Source organism: Manacus vitellinus, unplaced genomic scaffold (genome assembly GCF_001715985.3).
Source record: "Manacus vitellinus isolate BGI_N305 unplaced genomic scaffold, ASM171598v3 scaffold_58_pilon, whole genome shotgun sequence".
Lineage (NCBI taxonomy): Eukaryota > Metazoa > Chordata > Aves > Passeriformes > Pipridae > Manacus > Manacus vitellinus.
The window spans coordinates 1,031,760-1,052,121 of NW_021940671.1; the positions used below are offsets into that span (position 1 = coordinate 1,031,760).

Genomic DNA, 20,362 nt, shown 5'->3' on the forward strand with positions numbered 1-20,362 from the left:
GCGCTTCCCTGCGGTGCCCGAGTGCCGAACTGGCTCGGGCTGGAGGGAAAACGCTCCCTCCAGAACCGCAGGGGTCCAAATCTGACGGCTTGGTTTTGTTTTAATTAGCTCCGTGGTCAAAGGCTTTGAAGTAACCATGGATAAAAGAGGAGGTGTAACAGAAACGGAAAATGGCGATGCTTTCCTGGAGCTGAACAGAATCCCAACCAAATACCCACATCGTTACACTAAGGTCAGCTCCCCTTTCCTCCCTGAGCTGTTTGTGGAGCTCTTGGCCACAGAAGTAGAGTGGGAGGTGGAGGTTCTGTAAGAGGGAAGCAGTGAGGTGAAAGCAGAAAAGCCTCTGCCTGGATTAGGATTTGCAAGGTGGTGTAAAACGAGCAGCTTGTTAAATGTGATGTCGCTGTGCAATCCTGTCCTCGAGATACTTCTTGATTCCCACCACCTCATTTTAATAGCTGAGCACCCCACAGCATGTGCTGAGGTAATGGTAGAGACTGGAGTATGTTGTTCTACCAGCTCTCTCAAGCACTTGAATTTCACAGTTCTAGTTCTGCTTTCAGCAGAGTTCCTTTAAGAGGTTGACCAAAATGTTTCCTTGCAGTAGGTGCCACTTCCTAGGAAGGTGTAGCACACGAGATCTTATCAGGAGCTCTAACATGTTTACTGGATGCCTTCTGTAACCTTAGAATTGTTCATATTTGGCCACTGGAAGCTTAAGCAGTTATGACTCCAACCAGTGCTTAGTGTTAAAACTTGAACACGGGTGCTTTTGTTTAACTGTGATACCTAAATATGTGTGTGAGTGGAAGAAGAATGACTAAATAACTCGCAGTTAAAGATTATTTCAGTACTGAGTAAGTTTGATGTAGTATATTTAGGGCTCAAATCTTGTTTGGGGTTCTGGTACCACTGTTGAAAACTGCCTTTGGAAAGAGTCTGTAATGGGGGCTGGTTTTCCTATGGCTGCAAGCTGTGGGAACAGGTGGTCATTGCTTTGTGGAAATCTGTTAAGATACTTTACAGCAAATGGCCTGAAGTGTGGAACAGGGTGAGACAGTTTACTGTTGCTGACTGTTATCTTACTTGAGGAATTCAGAGCTGTTGGTTTCCTGGTAGGTTGTTTTTTAAAAGAAAAAAAAAATTATCATTGTGGCCCTGTTCTGTTGAGATAGTGGAGCTCTGGCTTATTTTAACTAGACATCAACAATAAACCATGTACTTCAGAACTGGCAAAACTTCATGGGAATGGCATGGCTTTCTGATTCTGTAACTTCTTAGAGAAGATGGGCACTTAACCTTCGAGGATGTAAAGTATACTTTTCTTCAGGCCTTGCTATTCAGTTTAAGTGAAGGAGAGGAGCTGTTTTTAAACTTTCCCTGTTGAAAAAGTGGTATCTGTACTTGTTCTGTCCTGCCCAGTTCCTCTCAAGAGTAGTAACTGAATGTAGCTTCAAATCCTGCTTTTTGGGCAGCATTCAGCTGGTGCTAGTGGTGGCTGTGCACTGAAACCAATGGGTTTTTAGCATCAGTTTTGTTAATTCAGTACCTATTGTTTCTGATCAGGATGAAGTTGCAGAACTAGTGCCAGAAGGTGTCTAGTCTTGTTTACCCGTTGGTTTCCAAGGAGTCTAAATCAAGAAATACCAGAAATCAGTCTGTGTTGAAATATCTTTCCTCATATTATGGTTCTTTTACGTGTAACAGGTTAAATATATCTGGTTTAAGGTGCTCATGTAATCAGTATTGTAAAGCATTTTCAGATGTTCCAGTTTCCTACTAATTAAGGATTGAGGGAACACTGTTTTGGGATATGTGCTGCTGATTTGGAAAGGGGACTGATTTCCTTTAGTGGTTTATATTCACTTACTGCCAGTAGGAAAACAATTGGCTCATACTGTGGGTAGTTCTCAGATGTCTGATTAAAACTGTTTACTAACAGTTAAACATACTTTTCACCCACCTACTTAAACGTACTAGTGTGTGAATTAAACAAGAACCCACCAACACCACACTCTGGAAGTGCCAGCCTTCATCTCCTCTGTCCCAGGAGTGGACTGCTACACTACTCTGGGCAGTCCAAGCCTTGTCTTTTCTAGCTCGTGGGAAGCTGTTGCTCCACGAGTGCACAGCTAATGAGCAAAAGCCAAGAAACAATTCAAATTTTCCTCACTTGAATGAAGGACTGTGATAGGATGTGATTGAGAGCCTGTGGACTCCCTCTCGTGGCCAGAGGAACAGCCCATTCCCGATGTGGTGATGGACAGGGCTGTTAATACTTGTAGTATCTGCACCAGGCTGTGATAGTATTACAGCACTGATGTTACTCACAGATTGAGGTTTATTTTGGGAAGCTTGTGGGCAGGGAGGGCAGTGTTCCTCCCTTTAATGGAGCTCTTTTTGCTGAAGGCTGGTACAAGATGATGCTTGAATGTGTATATGTAGGTTTTATCCAGCTACCAAACTGCCATCTGGAAACTTTCAAGTATCGAGCTCACATAGTTAATGAACTGATTTTAATCACATGGGGATAATGATGTAAAAGCTCTAGAGGATGTTGTATTCTTGGGGGGAAAAGGTAAAAGAGATTTCCTTCAGTTTGGCTGGTGTGTCTGCTGTTAGGATTTCTTTATCCTTCCAGCTGCTACTGATTTCTGCACAGTTGTGAATCAGTTCAGTACAGCTGGGAGGGAAGGCAGATTGAGGGAACTTAATCTAGGGAGAAGGAGTAAGTCTAATTAGAAATGTGGATCTTGATTGCAGCCAAGTTAATGATGATTTAAAGCACTGATGATCACATCAATAATAATTCTTTTCAAGTGTAGCAAACTCTGGATTGATTTCCAGTCAAATGACTGACTCAGGGTGTGCCATGGTAAACCAAAGACTGTTTGAAAGCTGGTACAAAGTGGGAAAACAAGTCATCTTTCAGCATTGATTTGGTGTTGGGTGGAATGGGTAATTGTATAAGATACATTCCGGTGATCTTGGAATTGGTGATGGTCAGAAATGGCAAGTTTGTCTGGAATTTCCAGTTAACTGGTTTTGTGGCAAAGCTTTTTTTACCTGCTAAACATTAAACACAGCAATTTTGATTCCTCCTTGAGAGCTCAGCAGCTCCAGTGTCTGTGATGCCTGTCTTGCTTATAAGCTGAGCTGTCCAGGGAAGTGAATATGTAAACATATATGGTGTGAACAGCCTGGGAGTGTTCCCAAGGACTGAACCTGACCTAGTAAGGATCAGTGCTCCAAAGAAGTGTTTGGTCAGTGGCCACTGAAAGAGAACTGAAACAGAAACTTTCACTGCATTAATTCACAGAATATGAAACAACATATTGTGAAACTGGGGTTGTCCAGTTGCAACACTGCATTGAACAGGCAGTTTGGAATAGACAGTTTGAGTCACTTAAATTTTGTCTGGATGAGAACTGGAACTAATGTCTTGATTTATTTCTTTTTCTAGGAGGAACTGCTTGATATTAAAGAGCGTCCCTACTCTAAGAAGAGACCTTCTTGTCTTTCTGAAAAATATGACAGGTATTTTCTTAATTATACAAAGGCTATATACACTTCTCTCAAAATAAAAGTTTAAATTGCAAGAAACTCTCAGCCAAGAGGTGCTCTTATGTTGATGGGAGATGTAGGTGCTACAGAGTTCAGAGTATGACAGTTTTCAGAAGTACTAATCCACTGGAAAAGGTTCAGTGCTCTGGCCAGGGCTTTTGTGCTTTGTTCAAAGATTACTTTCTGCTGGATCTCATGTTATAACTTCACACAACACGAGTCTGATAGACTTGCAGGAAAAACTACTTACAGTATAGATGGCTGTGTAGCACAGACTGGGTCAGGTTGTAACGAGCTGCCTTGCTTGGTGGATTACTCTCCCATGATTACTTCATTTAAAAATGAAGGTGAGTGTTCTTGGTTGTGTTTTTAGGTTTGCTAAGCAGCAGTTTGTTTACTATTCAGATTAATTTATTGTAGTAGTAAGTGTGAGAAGGAAATAAAATTACCTGAATGGTTAAGAGCAGCAGCATATGATCTTCTTGAGCTGTTTTTCAGTGTACCAGATAAACTTCACCAATAACTACCCTTTATAACCTGATGGTGGGTATTATGCTTCCTTACTGTTACAGGAGGGATGCAAATACCATGTCTGAGGTAGTAAACCAGAGTAAGGCAAAGATTGAGAAGTTGAGTGTGAAAGATGTTTCACTTGTACAGGTTGCTGACCAGTGAATTCTGGGTTTGCAGCAGCAGCACCATGGATTATGTATCAGACTACAGGGTAGCAAACAATCCTGCAATTCTGTTTCCACAGTGATGGTGTCTGGGATCCAGAGAAGTGGCATGCATCTTTATATCCGACTTCAGGAAGAACTTCACCAGTGGAAAGCTTTAAAAAAGATTTGGATTCAGATCGGACTTCTCTTATGCGTAGGATAGTGGGTGAGTGTTCTTACAGCACGAGATCCCAGCTGAGCCTGGGCTGTTGGCAAAACCTTTCCTTTGGGGTAACACAAAGAAGACTCTGTAAAATATTTCTGAAAATTGATTGACTGCATAGAGTAAGTGTCAGGGAAGTCTTGGTTGCTGTAACTAGACTGCAGTTGGTTTTCTGGTAACTTAGCTAAGAACAAACCTGGGCAGCAGTCGGTTTTCCCACTATTGCCATATAGGAGGTAGTGCAAGTGCAGGGCACTCTTTCCCTACAACTCAAGGCTGAGTACTTAGAAGATCTATAGTGGCAAAGCAGGTGTTTCTGAGGAGACCACAGTGATTCCTCAATATCCAGCTGTAAATTCTTTGCTCTTCCTGTGATCTCAGCCAGGTTAGCTTCCCAAAACAAACCATGAGTGTTGTCCTTCGAAAGGCCCTGGGATAGCAGCGAGGCTGTGGAACAGACAACTGCCTTGTCTTTACTAGCTCCTTAAATGTACTGCTTTTTGTGTGGTCCTTGACTTGCAGACCCGAGGGAGCGAGTGAAAGAAGATGACTTGGATGTGGTCTTGAGTCCCCAGAGGCGAAGCTTTGGGGGCGGCTGTCACGTGACTGCCTCCGTGAGCTCGCGGCGGGCGGGGAGCCCCCTGGAAAAGGACAGCGACGGGGTCCGGGTGATCGGGGGCCGCAGGATCGGCAGCGGGAGGATCATCTCCTCCCGCAACTTCGACAAGGACCATCGGGGGGGGGATTCCAGGGATGGAAGAGACCGAGACCGGGACAGGGACTACAAGGACAAACGCTTCAGGGTTTGTGCTTTCTGTTCCCGTTTGCTTGTGAAATCTGAGGTTTGGGGCACTTTGCACTGAAAGCACCGGGGGCAGATGAGTGCACACAGCAGTTCAGTGTCCTGTGACAGGAGGCCATTTCTTCTTAAAATCACCTTTATGGTGTAAAAGGAGAGCACTTGGTGCTTCAAAAACTTAATACATCCCTTCATATAGCTCAACTGGGATGCATCTAATACTGTTTATCTTACAAACCTTGCCTGTGGTTGACTTACCAGCAAGATACTCAAAAGTCTCAGATTCATTTGTAGTTTTTAACCTCAGTGAATGGAAGCTTTCTGTTATTTCAGGCTTCTTTTAAATATTTTCTGCTTTTAAGAACAAAGAACCAGAAACCTACATGTTAGGATCTGAGTTGGTGCAATGAAGCAGAAATTTGGCTGTGAGGCTTAAAATTTAAAAGTTTACTGAGCATACAGGGAGTGTGTATAAACCTTAAAAAACCCCTCAAAAGTGGTCATTTGCTTTGGAAGTGAAGGAGGAATCTTATGAAGCAGCATTTTATGGTTAACGTTGTTAATATCCCGCTTCAGAGGGAGTTTGGTGACAGCAAACGTGTCTTTGGGGAGCGAAGGAGGAATGACTCTTACACTGAAGAGGAGCCTGAGTGGTTCTCTGCTGGTCCTACGAGTCAGTCTGAAACCATTGAGCTCACAGGCTTTGATGATAAAATTTTGGAGGAAGATCACAAAGGGAGAAAACGTACACGGCGACGCACGGCCTCCCTGAAAGAAGGTAATGGGCATTCACCAGGGCTTTGTCTGCCACTGTGGCATGTTCCTGGATAGAGAGGGCATTGTAAAGGTATTTACAATCTAAAAGATCAATTGGATGGTAAAATACTAATTTTTTTCCAAACACAGGCAGAGTTGAGAGGCTGGAAAAAACCTTGTATGGATGTTGAATGATAGCAGGAGTTGATAGGTTATTAAAAAGGTCTTGTTAGCTTCTATATCTTGCTGGGTGCTAAAGCCTTGGTTTAAATTAAGCTAATGCTCTGAGGAACTTGAAACATTTTTTCCTTGTAGTAATACTAACATTAGCAACACAGATTTGGGCATACAGCTGCCAGGAATGTAGCTGTGAACTGAATATGGAGACATGAATTTGTGTGCATTCATTGGACTTCCAAGTCTGCAGTGATTATTACCACTGAAAAAGCTGCAGTATGGCAAGAGGGAAGATGACTTTTTAGTGCTAGAAATTCTGCAGGTGGACAACATGAGTGAATAAACAGCTGCACCTGGGGTGTCACTGAACTGTAGTGCAGTTCCAAGCACAGGAGGTTTGTAGTCATGTCACAGCTTTTTTGCAGCACCTGCACCAGCTTGTTGAGAAGTCTTTAAAGCAAGAGGTGCCTTGCTCCTGGTGGAGGAGGAAGAGGAGCAATATTTGTCATGTGCTTATAACATTAAGAACCTGAGTCAAGAAGGCAGGAGCTTCCAGAGGATTCTTGATGGAAAACCAGGAGCAGCTGTGTGTGCTTGGTGTGGCAGCACATCTGATGTGTGTGTGTGCTCCCTGGGTTGAGCAGGGAGCAGTTCTTAATGCACAGTTCACAGGCAATTCTTATTTTCTTGAGCTGGATAGTCTACATAAGAGCCTGAAAGCTCTGTGCTAGGGGGTGTGGTGTGCAGCAGAAGGCAGCCAGCACAGTATAACTGATGAGATACCACAGGGGGTGGGGTACTTTGGTCCTGTGCTTCTAATCCCTGGGCAAATGCATTGGCTGTTGGGCACTGTTCCCACAGGAAATAGTTGAGTTCAGTGATTCAGCAGCCACTTGGTTTTCTTTTTAAGGGATAGAATGCAATGGTGGAGTGGTTGAAGAGGATGAAGTGCAGACTGTCCTTGCCAATGAAACTCCAGCAGATCAAGAAGTTCCTAGAGAAGCTGCTTTACAAGAACCAGCTCCAGGAGAGTTTGACTTCAATGAGTTCTTTAACTTGGATAAAAGTGTTCCTGGCCTGGCTTCGGTGAGTTTTTTGATTTTTAAGACTGGCTGTATTCATGAGAAGCATTTTTGCTGCTTCTGCTGCATTCTGTGAAAGCTAAAACCTGTTGCTTGTGAAAGTTGCTTTGTGCAGTGTGTAAGTCTACAATGAATTTGCAGAGATGTAGCTTTGGAGTGTTAGGATGTCACTGCCAAAGTGTTATCCCTGGGAGTGGATCCATCTCCAAAGAAAGTGTTTGAGGCAAGCTAGCTCACTATTTTTCCTTTCTTTTGATCACTACTTGAAGACTCAAAATTGTCATCCTGAATGGATCTTCTTTGGAAGTATTTAAGATATCTTCAGAGAAGATTCACTGTACAAATTTAGTATAGTTGAGAACAACCTTTTCCATATAAGTCTGGGAATTGCAGCAAACAGATCTTCTGGAGAGGCTTCCTGGAAGGCAGTGAGCCTGGAGATCCCAGGTGAATCCTGGCTGCACTGTTACCAATACCAGTAATGTTCTGAAAGGGTTTGTGTCAGCAAAGATTCATCATATGGTGGCAGTAATTTGACGAGTACATTGGAGGAGGGTTTGTTCTCCTTGTAGAATTATATAGATGATGTGTCTTTAGACTTGACAATCTGATTTTCAGCATACCTGCAAGATGGTGACTCCTTTCAAAAGCAGGGAATTCCCAAGTCAAAATAGCTGCTGATGAGACAGATGGGCAGATGTTATAATTTGTCAAAAAAGTGAGTTTCTTTGTGATGGTGATATGTCTGTGACAAGTGTTACTATAGGTTTGTACATTACTTGTCTTAATTCTTCTAATGTGTTGGAGTCAAACAATCAAAACCAAGGGGATCAATACTGTCCTACTTTTGCTGTTGTAAACTGCTGGGACACTTGTTTGAGACAAAACAACTTCTGATAGGAGGAAGCTGCTCTTCTTGTGTTTAAAAGTAAACATGCTGCATGTTGAAACTCACCTGTGCCTGTTGACCAGGCTTTAACTGCCTTAATGTTGCAAGATATAAAAACATTTACTTTGAATTACATTTTATAATGCACTATTTTTGAATACTTGTTGGGGTTTTTTTTTTTACACTTCCACTTCAGAATGTTGTATTTCATGGTCTTTGGGGGCTCTGTGCTGTGTCAGTTACAGTTTTACTCTGAGCAAATATTTGCTGTCAATAAGAGATGTATGCTGGGTTATTTTAACTGAATATACAAATGGTGCCATTTTGGAAGGAAAAAAGCAGTTCAAAGCTTTGAAACTCTGAGAGCAGCATCTAGTTGTCTGTAGCAGAAGAATCCTGGTTGCACAGTAAAGCTTTTCAGAGATGTTGCTGACCTTGCTTCCATTAAGATTTTTTTTCCCTTTGTTTTTCCTCCCCTAACCAGCTGATAGAGGATGTGCTGGGGGAAGGCACAGTGTCTGCCAGCAGGTTCAGCAGGTGGTTTTCTAATCCCAGTCATTCTGGAAGTCGGTCAAGCAGCTTGAGATCCACCCCCCATGAGGAGCTGGAGAGGCTGGCAGGTAAGGCTCTGGGACAGTGCAGGCTCAGGGAGCCTCCTTCCACATTCTTTCTTACTCATTCAATAAGGACGTGGCAGATAAAGTGTCAGGACAGCGAATTCTCCCACAGTTTAAGCACTTGACATTCTTTTGGAAGCTCTTACAGTAAAGCAGCTGTAAGTTCTCTTTTTATAAATGTTCTTGTCAATGCTTCCTGATGACTTTGCAGGCAAAGGGTGTGAGCCATAACTTGTCAGTGCCATGTTGAGGTTGGTTACCAGTGTATGTTCATCTTGAGCCCTTGGGTTGGTGAACTGATGTCGCAGTGCTCCTGGTTTTGCTGTTTCAGGTCTAGAGCAAGCCATTCTCTCCCCTGGCCAGAACTCTGGAAACTACTTTGCTCCCATTCCATTGGAAGACCACTCTGAAAACAAAGTGGACATCCTAGAAATGCTACAGAAAGCCAAAGTGGACTTAAAACCTCTTCTCTCAAGTCTTTCAGCCAACAAGGAAAAGCTTAGAGAGAGCAGTAAGTGCCTCTTCAGCTATTGTCAAGTTCTTGTGCTGCAGTGTCTCACAGCAAGAGGCTTGGTGTTCTGGAAACCTCACCTGCCACATCCAGGAGTAGGCAGTGTTATAGATTTCCTGAAACCCAGTATTCAACAGCTCTGTGTCCATATCATCCTTGATTCTTTTCATCCTATCCCAGGATGACACCAGGACTATCAGACTGTTTTTCTGGCCAGTAACAATCATAAGATGATGCAAGCCCTGATCTGAGTTTCCAGCTTTGTGTATGGCATTTGCATAAGTTTTTCATACTGGAGACTGGTAATGTCAGCTCTGAAACTGTGGCATTTAACCTCTGTCTTTACCAAAAACTGACAGTGTAAGTCATCTTTGGAAGCATCTGTAATCATGTTGATCCATTAAGTGTCAGTGTCTAAGAAGCTGAACAGAGGCTTGAGGATGTTATTTTTTTTATTTTTTTTTTAAGTGCATACTGTAAACTTGAACTTGCCAAGACTTGCTGCCACTTGAAGCCTGTACTGTTTGGGGCATTAATTAAATAACATAAAGCTACAGCACAGCATAATAAGAGAAATCTTGGCTGGAATCACAGGGTTCCAGGGAACTAAGTCTGTTGGAATTCACTTTTGCCAGCATCAGCTGTTCTAAACAGAGTTCAGACCTGACTTTAACGTTCAAGGGCCGCCTCCAGGTTAGGGATTTGCATGTTTGGGCCCATAGCATGCACAGAGGGTACAAAATGCATGTGTTCTTGGAAATCTCGAGGTCTAATTCCAAATTGGTTTCTCTTTGGCAAGCAGCATGTATTGCCACGTAAACTGGACTGAACAAAGGTGCTCTGATTTGTGTGAAGCAGCAAGGAAGGAAAGCATCCAAGTACTGCAAATGTTCCTAAGCATCCAGCAGGGAGCATTGGCTAACATGTGGAGAACTTTCTTAATTTGACTGAAATAGAGCTACAAGTCTTTTCTGTGTTCTGCTTAATCTGACTTTCCTACTAAAAACTTTTTCAACTTTGATCCTCACAAACCAAGGATGAAGGAACAAAAGTTTGTGGGGAAGCTTCCATTCACTCAGAAGTACCTGATGCAGGTTCTGTATTCCCATAAAATGCTGTACAGTTCTTGGAGTGATGTGGAGCTTTCAGGCCCACCAACATCATATATTTGCTCATGTTCCATGCTGCATGTCTGCATCATTGTTTCTTTTCTCCACCTTCTTGCCCAAATTTCCAGTAAATCTCTTTTTCCTTTGGGCCAACATCCTGCTACAGCAACCCATGGCATGCTCCTGTCTCTTTTCTTTTCTCTTAAGGTGTCATACCTTGTGATGTGTGTTAGCTGGTCCATAAGGCATGTTTAGCCTTGATGTTGGGCACCAGTAGGTATTTATATATGTACATATGCACACACAGGAAAAAAATACTGCTAATAATACTTGTACCTTATTCTGCTTATGCCAGTGGAATCTTTCTTTAGAGGCTTTAATTTCTGAGCAAAAAATCTGCTTCAAACTTTATACACATCAGGTTAAGTGTGTTAACTGACTGTCCAAAGTATCTAGATTTTCCAGGTATGTATTCCTTCTACTCATGATGGCTTCAAGCAACTTGACATGGCTTGCACTGTGATTGGAAGGCCATCTGGTCTCCTGGAGTAAATGCAGCTTTCCTAACTGGAAAAGAATCAATTCAGTTGTCACACTAATATTCTCTATTAAATGCAGGCAAAGTTGTAAACTACATGTCTTGTAGGATAAATGAAAGGTAGGGAGAACTTAGCAGCTGAAACCTAAACTGGCTCTTGGGCAGTCTCACGTGCCAGTAGTTGTGCATGTCAGTTCTCTGAATTTGGATATTAGAATTAGTCTAAACACAGGTCAGTCATGGTTTGACAGCTGGGAAGAGGATCAGAAAACAAGGTTTTGGCTGTTTCTTGTTTTCAACCAACTTGTATTGAACACCTGCACAAGAACTATTAGCTCACCTGAGAACAGAATCGTGGTTTACCAGTATTTTTTCTGTTTTTCTCAGCACATTCAGGAGTCGTGCTTTCAGTGGAAGAAGTTGAAGCTGGGCTAAAAGGCCTGAAAGTGGATCAGGAGGGGAAAATTGCCACTCCCTTTATGGCTGAGCAGATGGAGGAAGCACTGAATGCCACTGGCTCCAGACAGATGAAGAAGGATGGAGACATGACGGCGTTTAACAAACTAGTGAGCAGCATGAAGGCCAGCGGGACCCTGCCCTCCCAGCCCAAAGTCAATGTGAGTAGCAGAGCCCTGGCTCTGGGGATTAACTCCTGGGTTCTGATCAGGGAACCCCTTGCACAGCCCCTCTGATAACCTGTGATCCATGAGCAGTGTGATGTTAAATACAGGCTTGCATTTAGAATGTTGTTTGGAGGGGAAACTGAGAGATGCTTTGGTCTCTTTTCCCCAGCCAAAGTAATTCAAAGTGAGGGTTTTCCAGTTCAGAAGTCACAGGATTGATTTCAAGTGAAGTTTCTGAAAACCCCAGAACTCTAAAGCTATATGAGAAGTCTAATAATTGCTACCTCTGTTAAAATGCTTGTGGTGTGGGTACAGCCAACACTTAACCTGGAGCTCAGATGTTTTTAGTGACTTTGTTTTAATACAGCTGTGTCAGTGCACAGTCTAATGTTTTAAACTTGGCTTTTAACTTGACTTGTACTAAGATAAAACTGAAGTGAATGCTCGTTAGCTGGAAGATTAATGTTAAACAACAGATGATACTAAGGTTTAGGCTATGAGATTGTAGGATGAAATTTCATCCTGCCACTAACTGCCAAAACTGTGTTTCCCCAGAAGCTATCAGCAACCACTGCTGGCACCATAACATACTTGTAACAACTGAGGAAGTCTCACGTGTTTGTTTTTCCTGCCAGACTACACCCAAGGACTTCCAGGCTCATCTCGCTTCACTAAAAGATAGTGAAAAATGTAAATTTGCCCTGTGAAGAATTTGCAGACTGATTTCAGACTTAAATCAAGACTTTCATTTCTGACTGTCTCTTTGCATTGATGTGCTATTTGGGTGCACAGAAGAACATCTTAAATAATTTCTCTAATATACAAACATTTTTCAGTTTGTGCATGTTTTCAGTTAACCACTGGCTGAATGTTCTATCTCCAGTTTACACAATTACATAAATCCATGTATTTGACCCAAACTTGAAGGAGGCACAGTGAACTACCTGGATACAATCCAGCACAAGGCATTTTTCTTAGCTAGGGAAGATCTGTGAGCCAGGGAAGATCTGTGAGCCAGCTCAGCCCTTCACTTTGCTGGAATTTTATTTGGCTGATGCATAAACTACTGTTCTAACAGAACAGGTGAAATTATTTCTGTCACTGAGACAAATGTGGATAGTCTCTTAATGAGTTTGATTGTATCTATGTCTAATTTACAGTGTTTTCATTTTCTTAGCAGAGCCTTGAAAGCCATTTAATGTCACCTCCAGAGATGTCAGGCCAGCCTCTATCAAAGAATATTCTGCAGGTATTTTACTGGGGGGAGGGGAATACTTAAAAGCATATCCCCAGTGGAAGAACAAGTGTTATTTGACAAGAAGACATTTAAGGGAATTATGGGGTCAGTAGTGAGAAGTGATTCTGTAGAGAAAAGAGAACTAGTCACTAGTGCAATTTAGTTAGAAATGTGTCTTGTCCTGATATTTCCTGTAATTACAACTTGGAAATGAAAAGCCTGTTAAGTGCCTAATTCTGGGCAAACCAGAATTGCTGTATAAGTTGCACAAGTCCCTCTTGTCTCTAACTTGCTATAAATGGGGTGGCCTGTAGTGTAATAAAATGACTTGTTTGTGCAAATTGCTCGTATCTGAACATTCTTCCTTACTTATTCTTAGGAACTTCTTGGCCCACCCCTTGCCAGACCTGCTTCATCGAATGTCTTGAGTGGGCTGATGGGTGGTTTGGAACCTGCAGCCTCTCTGCTGACACAAAGAGCCCCCTCTCCCCCCATCCCCCCCGTGTTCCCCACGCGAGCCGCCTCTGCGGATTACCTGCGCCACAGGATATCCTCCCCCCTCGGTGAGGCTGCCTGCAAGGGGGGTGTTATTACTTGGGTTTGTTTTAAGGAACGTTTTACAGAACTGTAAAAGCTTCCTGGCTCTTGGTGGGCAGCTAGGTCAGCGTCTGTAATGTTGAGTTGCTCAGCTGGAGCTTGCAGTGAGTTCTGCTGTGGGATAACGTGCCCAGCTACTGGGTAAGAGTCTCATTTTCAAGGACTGTTTGGCCATTTGTATTGCAAAACACCATCAGTAGCCTCCTTTGTAGCTCTCTGGCCCAGTGACAAGGAAGAGATAAAGCTCTGTGTGGAAATAAGGGGTGAGCTGAGAGTCTTCACAGGGAATCCTTAGTTCACGTAGAATTGTTTTACATCTGGATATATACTGGATGTGTTGGAAGAAACTGTTAGTTCTTTTAAATGCAACTGTTAAATCTTCTTTAGGTTTTGGACAAGGTTCTCAGCAATTGCTTGGTGATCCATTCCCAGGTGTAAGGAAGCCCATGAGCCCAGTTGCAGCACAGGTCAGATGACAAGCTTTTTGCTTAATGTAGATTCATCTTTTTTTTTTTTTTATGGTGTCTGGTCTAGAACTAACCTTTGGAAACACTCAGCTGTTGCATTCGGATGTTTATGCTGAAGTTTACTCTGAGTGTGAGGATGCAAAGTCTAATTTAATAGAGTCTCAAAACATCATTGCAATTTGACCCATCTTAGAGTACCTCAAGTACAAGATTTTTTTGAAGCTTCTATTGCCTGTCAATAAAAGAGGCTGTTGGCAGACACTTTGTGAAGACATTAGTAGCTATAGCAGTCAGTCTTCAGTATCTTAAATAAAACACAACCAAATCCAGGCTTTGATTTGTTTTTTATGCAATTCTGCTTCAGATGAGTCCCTTGGAGATACAGCAAGCTGCATTAGAGGGACTTACACTCCCACACGACTTGGCTCTACAGGCAGCAAACTTCTATCAGCATGGCTTTGGTAAACCACAAATGGACAAAAGCAGAGATGGCTACAGGAACAGGTGAGCATCTGACTGCAAAATTTAAGGGGTACACTTGTAATTGATTTTTAGTGTGAATGTTGTCTTTCACTAGGTATCTGCACCAGTCAGGCTTGCACTGGTTCTTGGCAGTGCTGCCTTTCATTCTGTGCCTCTTCTTACCCACTCCCTGTCCCTTAACAGGCAGCAGCGAGTGACAAAATCCCCCGCCCCAGGCCACCGAGGGAATGCATCTTCTCCAGCCCCTGCAGCCTCCATTACCAGCATGGTCAGTACCTGGGGGACTGGGGGCGTGGGGAAAGCTCTAGAGGTGTCTGCAGTAACTGCACTGTAGCACTGGCAATCAGTGGAGAAAGGGAGGCCATAGAGGAGTTACTCAGGTTCATGTTGTATCAGTGGCCACGGATACAAGAATGAGTTACACTTTGTGCTTAACTGAATGTCTGCTCCTTGGAAATCAGCCTTTGTGGCCACTGTCGTAGCTAAAACTGTTAATGTTACCTTGGCCTGGTCTTCTGAAACCAAATGAAGGTCATTATGGAAACTCAGACCCTTGTATGCTGGTGCTTAAGTTTTCAGAAGACAGGTGCTGAAAGCCATTAGCTGTTTTAGAGAATACTGATCTTTGGTTATGCAGTGTCTGAACTAAATGTAGGTTGAAATAATTGAAATAATACCTGGGAGCTTCAGGGTCACTTCGAAAATTAGTAAAATCTCAAAGCCAAGTTGCTGCCTCTCTGCCTTCAGCACTGTGTAGAATGTTGCTTTGATCTAAATTTTCCCAGTGAATCAGTCAAATACTTGCAGCTCAGGACTGACACAGACTATCTAAATCAAACAAGTGCTTTTATTTGTATTCCAATGAGTGACTTCCACAGGTGCTATGGGACTTTGAATGGGGGGAAAACAGGAATGAGGCAATAGTTCTCTGCAGCTCAGTCAGCCCTGAGTTAATACAGATAAAGCAGCTCTGTAGGAACTCCCCTGGAGCTGCTGTTCTGAACCAATAGCAAAGAGGAAACAGCTGTAACTTTAAATACAGCTCAGCTATTTTGTTTCAAGCCTGTTAAGGTACATTTGACTTTGAGAACAGCTGCTGGGTTTGGTATTGGACTTCTGCAAAAGCTGAGGAGAAGTGCTTAAACTGGAGAATAAAGCTATGAAATGAAGTAAAATCATGGGCACACCATGGCTGACTGAAAAGAGCTTTAAATGGACAGGATGTGGTAGAATTGGTGTCCACCCACAAGTGAGATAGTGTGGCCTGGATAGTGAGCACTGGGTAAAGCACTGCATCTCCCTGTGTCCTCTGCAGCTGTCTCCTTCCTTCACACCTACCTCGGTGATTCGCAAGATGTACGAGAGCAAGGAGAAGAGCAAAGAGGAGCCAGTGTCTGGGAAAATGAAAATCAGTGATGTGAAAGATGAAAATCAGAGACCAAATGAAGGTATTGTAATGGCTTTAAAATATCACAAGCAAATGGGATTTGGAATAGAATCAAATTGCTTCAGCACATAATACACCCAGGCTACCTTGAGACATTCCTGATTCACGGAGATGAGGGTGTAGAAGTGAGTGAGCCTATAATGAGAGGAGGGCCTAGAGCTGTAGAGGGGATACACTTCCAAGTGCAGTCTTCTGGCAGTGTTGGGTGTGTCAGTTTGTGGGCAACAGTGACACTAAGACCATAACTGTTTGCTGGTACCTTTTCTTGATGAACAAGCATAATAACAATTATGCTTCCATAGTCTGCACCAGTAATTGAAAACTTAAGAGTTCTCTTGAGACATGCTAACTGAACAGCCAAAGCTGAGACCAATTAAGCTCTTTAAGTGCAGCAGATCAGGGAAGCATTTTGTCACCCAAACTGATGTAAGAGGCTATTAAAAGGAAATGCTCAACACCAGTGTCCTGACCCAGTCAGGCTGGCTAATGGATAATTGTACTTCAGTGCTGGTAATACAGAGGTACCTTGCAGTTCCTGTTAGCAGTCCAGCTGGAATACCTCCACTGGTAGCAGTTGATGCCAAGGTATTTTAGGCCTTATCTAACTGATCTGGATGGTCTGTGGAAGTAGCTTCTTGAGGTGCTTTAGTGTTCCAAATCTTGCTAAGCAGTGGCAGACATAGAAGGCTGCTGCTCACCCCCAAACACATCTAAACTGAAAAGCCTGTTTGGGATAGATTTCTGGAGCAGCTCCAAATTATAATCTTGTCTAGGGAGGATCCCTTGTACCTCCCATCACCTTTGGCACTGACTCATCCATGCTGATAGTTCCAAATTCCTAGAAAAAGAAAAAAAAAAGAAAAATAATAATTAAAGATGGAGTTAGTGCTGATTCTGGTCTAATTTAAGCTTGCTGTCAAGGGATTTCTGTGGAACATATTCCTTCTCATTACTCTTTTGAAATAATTTGGCCAGAAGCATCCAGGAAAGAGATGCTCACTATTAAATATATATGAGTACAGTTCAGCTAGATCTGGAATCTTAACTATCAAATCCAGTCATTAGCTTTAATTTTCATTAGGTGCAATCTCTAGCTGTGGACTGTAATAGTTGTATTCAATTCTAGCTACAGATAACCTACTGTCTAGTTCTGTGGAGAATGCAGATCAAGGAACTTTGCCCACCTTAGGTACCAAACTACCTGCACTGCAACGCTCTGCATGTTCCACACCTCTTACCCAAGCAAATCGTTGCACCAAAGAGCAAGACTACAGGCCCAAATCAGCTGGTAGGAAGACTCCTACAATGGCCTCCCCAGTACCAGGAGGCCCTTTCCTTCGTCCTGTTCATCAAGTACCCCTTGTTCCCCATGTACCACTTGTACGACCTGCTCACCAACTGCACCCAGGATTGGTCCAGAGAATGCTGGCACAGGGGGTCCATCCGCAGCACCTTCCTCTGCTGCAAGCAGGTAATCCATGCTTTTTTTTTTTTCCCCCCCTTAAGTCAATGCATGTTCTCTTTAAGACTGACCTTTGTGTTAGGAACAGCACAAACTGATATTACCAGTAGTGTTTATTACATCAGAACTTACCTGTAAAACCAGGCAACAAATTCCAACCCATCTGAAAATATATATATATATGTTTTGTTTTGCTTTAAGTTCCTTGTGCTTATCAGCTAAGAAGTTTTCTTGCTCACATCCAACAGGTATGCTTCCTCCTGGAGTGGACCTGTCTCACTTGCAGGGAATATCTGCTCCCATGCTTGGCCAGCCTTTTTACCCACTACCAACAGCAAGCCATCACCTCCTGAACCCGCGCTCGGGGACTCCTCTGCAGCTGGCGATGATGCAGCAGCAGCTACAGCGATCAGGTGGGTCAGAGCACAGCCAGCAGTGGGAGCTGCAGGACACTGGGAGCCTGCTCCAGGTCCTCTGCTGGCTGGGCTCTTGGAGGGCACTGTGCTAGCAGGAACTACTCTGATTTAGTTGTTCATAATCACTAACCCTGTGTGGGTGTGAGGCAGCTTTGGCTCTGCCAGAAGGAAGCCCAGGTGAAGCACTTGCTTTCAGAACAGGAGTTGCCACTGACAGCTCTGCCTCTTGCAGTTTGTGTGCAGCTTTCAGCCCTGCTGGGACAGAGGCCACCCACCATCTCCAGGGAAATGCTATTTGATCCTGGTCTTGCAGCTCAAACCTGTGTGATACTGTGTCCAGAAGTGGCAGTGTCAGGCCATTTATGGGAGTACTAATGAGAATAAACACATGGTGCCTGGATTTCCCAGGGCTCAGAGATTGAGTAAAAGCCACATTCAGCTCTCATGCCTTACTAGGTGATAGCTCAAGGGCAAATCTGTGCTGGGTATTACTTCACCTCTAATAGCTTTACATTTCACAGGCTCTGGAGCACAGGGATCACCTGCTGGTGTGCAAACAGCCCCTCAGAACGTGCTGCCTCGGACTGGATTATCTCACGGGCACACACAGCTCGACCATCGCCCCAGCCAGAGGAGTGGCTCTCCCATTGGCCTTGCAAAATGGTTTGGTTCAGATGTCTTGCAGCAGCCTCTCCCTTCCATGCCATCCAAAGTCATCAGTGTAGATGAACTGGAATACCGGCAGTGATCAGTGACCACTGGGTGGAACACTTGTGATTCTTTAGACTGGATGAAAATGTCCATAGTCAGGACTTCACCTCTTGTTTGTTTTTTGGGGCTTTTATTTTTAGTACTCTGTGCAAAATTTCTTTTTGAGAGACTAAAGCACATGGCACCTGTCCTGGTCTCATGTCTGCATCAAGACTAAAGGATCCATTATGGCTTGGATAGTGAAGCCTGAAGAAATTTAGATGCAAGACAAAGCCAGTTTAATCCTGGAAGTGTCTATTTTTTTTTTGTTTGTTTTTGTAAGATATGTGAATGAAGTGCTGATATTCTCTAGTGTAGAGGTAGCAGCTATAGATTCCTTCTGCAGAGAACTACATGTATAGACCCTTCTGTACAGACTTGTGTATAAACAATCTTTTGTACATACACACCTAGAATAGCCTTTTTGAATCTATACAGCTGTACATAAGAGTAGCTGATAACAGTTGAGCTTTAGTTGTGCCTATGGTTTGGACCTTTCTCCATTGTACGTGTGGGACTTTCTTTAAGATTAAAGTTGCATATCCTAAGTGTGAGTGAACAGGATGAAGTTGCTTTGCCTTTCCTTGCTGCTCATCTCCTCTAGGTCTCCCTCTCACATCTTTGTCACGTACTGTGCACTCAGTGTAGCTCAAGTGTCAGAGTAAAAGTCCACATCTTGCTGTCTGTGTAACAAAGGTCTGATTCCCTGTGTGTGACTCTTGCCACCAAATGAGAGATTTATTTAGTCTTCGGACAGCCTTGAGGATGGGACCTGGTGCAGTCATGATAAAGCCAGATCTTCGGTCTGTAGGTACCTACTGGTCATTGCTCTTTCAGGAGGGCTGGTGCTGGTCCTTGTTTAGCTGCAGTATTTTCCTTGTTTTAATCTTTCAAGCCAGTTACTAAAGGTCATCAAAATGGAGCCTTTGAATCCTCACCCTTCAACTCCTCAGTCATGGCTGTGGAATATCCTGTGCTGCCTTCAGTGCTGTTTCTGGAAGGGAGTCCCAAGCACTGTCCTCAGTCCCGTGTGCATCCAGTGATGCGATTACTGTGAAACTTGCCTTTGGAGACTTGTTCTGTGGCTTGAAAGGGGGAGGATGGGATAGTTTTGTGATCTTACTGTGTATATTTGGTTTTTAAAGTACTATGTTCCTTTTAAGCCTGTTTCACTTTCCTGAACAGTTAAATGTTCTCCTCCATCCTTCTGCATGGTTCCTCACTTCACTCCCTCACTTGTGTTGAGTCTAGTACTGCTGTCATGTCCTCTATCTAGCTTAGGCCATTGTGCTCTTTTTTTAAAAGAGGTGGAAGCAAAACCAGAACTCTCACAGACTTGCTCTTTCTTAGGTCTCACTGAAAGCAAAACCAGCAGCAGGAGAAAAAAAAAAAATCACTTGTCTGTATCCTAAGCCTTGGCAGAGTGCTGTGGTGGGTTTGTTTCAGTCCAGCAGAGACAGTGTTTATGGAAATAGCAAGCTGAATCACCAACGTGGAAGCTGTTGGGGGTCACCCATATTTCTAGTGGTTGTTCCCAAAGCAATCCCTGTAAAACATGCAATCACCAGCTTGTCCTTGTAAGACTGTTTTCATACTTTTTTAACTTGACACTTTCCCAGTAACATTCTGTAAATAAAGTTGATTCTACCAGCTGTCTGTATCAACTGCTCTTGTACTACATTATGTCAGTATATTGATTAACTTTTAAATGTTGTTCTTATGTGTAAACTGGAACCAGGATTTGAGCTGATCTCAGAGAGTCTCAATTAGTCCAGGGCTGGGGAGGAACAGTCTTGCTTTGATGAAGGTAACTGGCCTCACTGAAGACACAGAACAGAATTGCTGCATTTAAATGTCTAGGTCAAGTGTGAGGAGTGAGATTCAGTGTACTGGAAGAACTTTTAAAACTAACCAACTCTAAACAAAGGGTTATTTCTTCACAATCTGAATAACATC

At 43.2% G+C, this 20,362-nt stretch overlaps 1 protein-coding gene across 5 annotated transcripts; it reads left to right on the forward strand.

Annotated features, from left to right (window-relative positions):
• The first annotated feature begins 6 nt into the window (after nucleotides 1-6).
• On the forward strand, nucleotides 7-20,058 carry EIF4ENIF1 (eukaryotic translation initiation factor 4E nuclear import factor 1). Of its 5 annotated transcripts, none has more exons than XM_018081974.2 (18): nucleotides 7-232; nucleotides 3,464-3,537; nucleotides 4,322-4,449; nucleotides 4,969-5,249; nucleotides 5,822-6,023; nucleotides 7,089-7,264; nucleotides 8,634-8,769; nucleotides 9,098-9,277; nucleotides 11,312-11,541; nucleotides 12,725-12,796; nucleotides 13,164-13,347; nucleotides 13,769-13,848; nucleotides 14,213-14,352; nucleotides 14,515-14,599; nucleotides 15,647-15,779; nucleotides 16,905-17,249; nucleotides 17,489-17,653; nucleotides 18,178-20,058. In XM_018081974.2, exons 1-18 carry the CDS (start codon nucleotides 137-139, stop codon nucleotides 18,402-18,404), a joined length of 2,934 nt encoding a protein of 977 aa, XP_017937463.1. In that variant the 5' UTR covers nucleotides 7-136; the 3' UTR covers nucleotides 18,405-20,058. The 5 variants fall into 5 exon arrangements, with proteins under 5 accessions (XP_017937463.1, XP_017937465.1, XP_017937467.1 ...); XM_018081976.2 differs by having other exon boundaries at nucleotides 16,968-17,249; XM_018081978.2 differs by having other exon boundaries at nucleotides 17,187-17,249.
• Nucleotides 20,059-20,362: the final 304 nt, after the last annotated feature.

Excerpts from the sequence above, each read along its gene's own strand:
- EIF4ENIF1 (XM_018081974.2), top strand. The coding sequence starts at position 137 with ATGGATAAAAGAGGAGGTGTAACAGAAACGGAAAATGGCGATGCTTTC. Across the intron at positions 14,600-15,646 it reads CAGCCTCCATTACCAGCATG|CTGTCTCCTTCCTTCACACC; the intron begins GTCAGTACCTGG and ends TGTCCTCTGCAG. Across the intron at positions 15,780-16,904 it reads AAATCAGAGACCAAATGAAG|CTACAGATAACCTACTGTCT; the intron begins GTATTGTAATGG and ends ATTCAATTCTAG.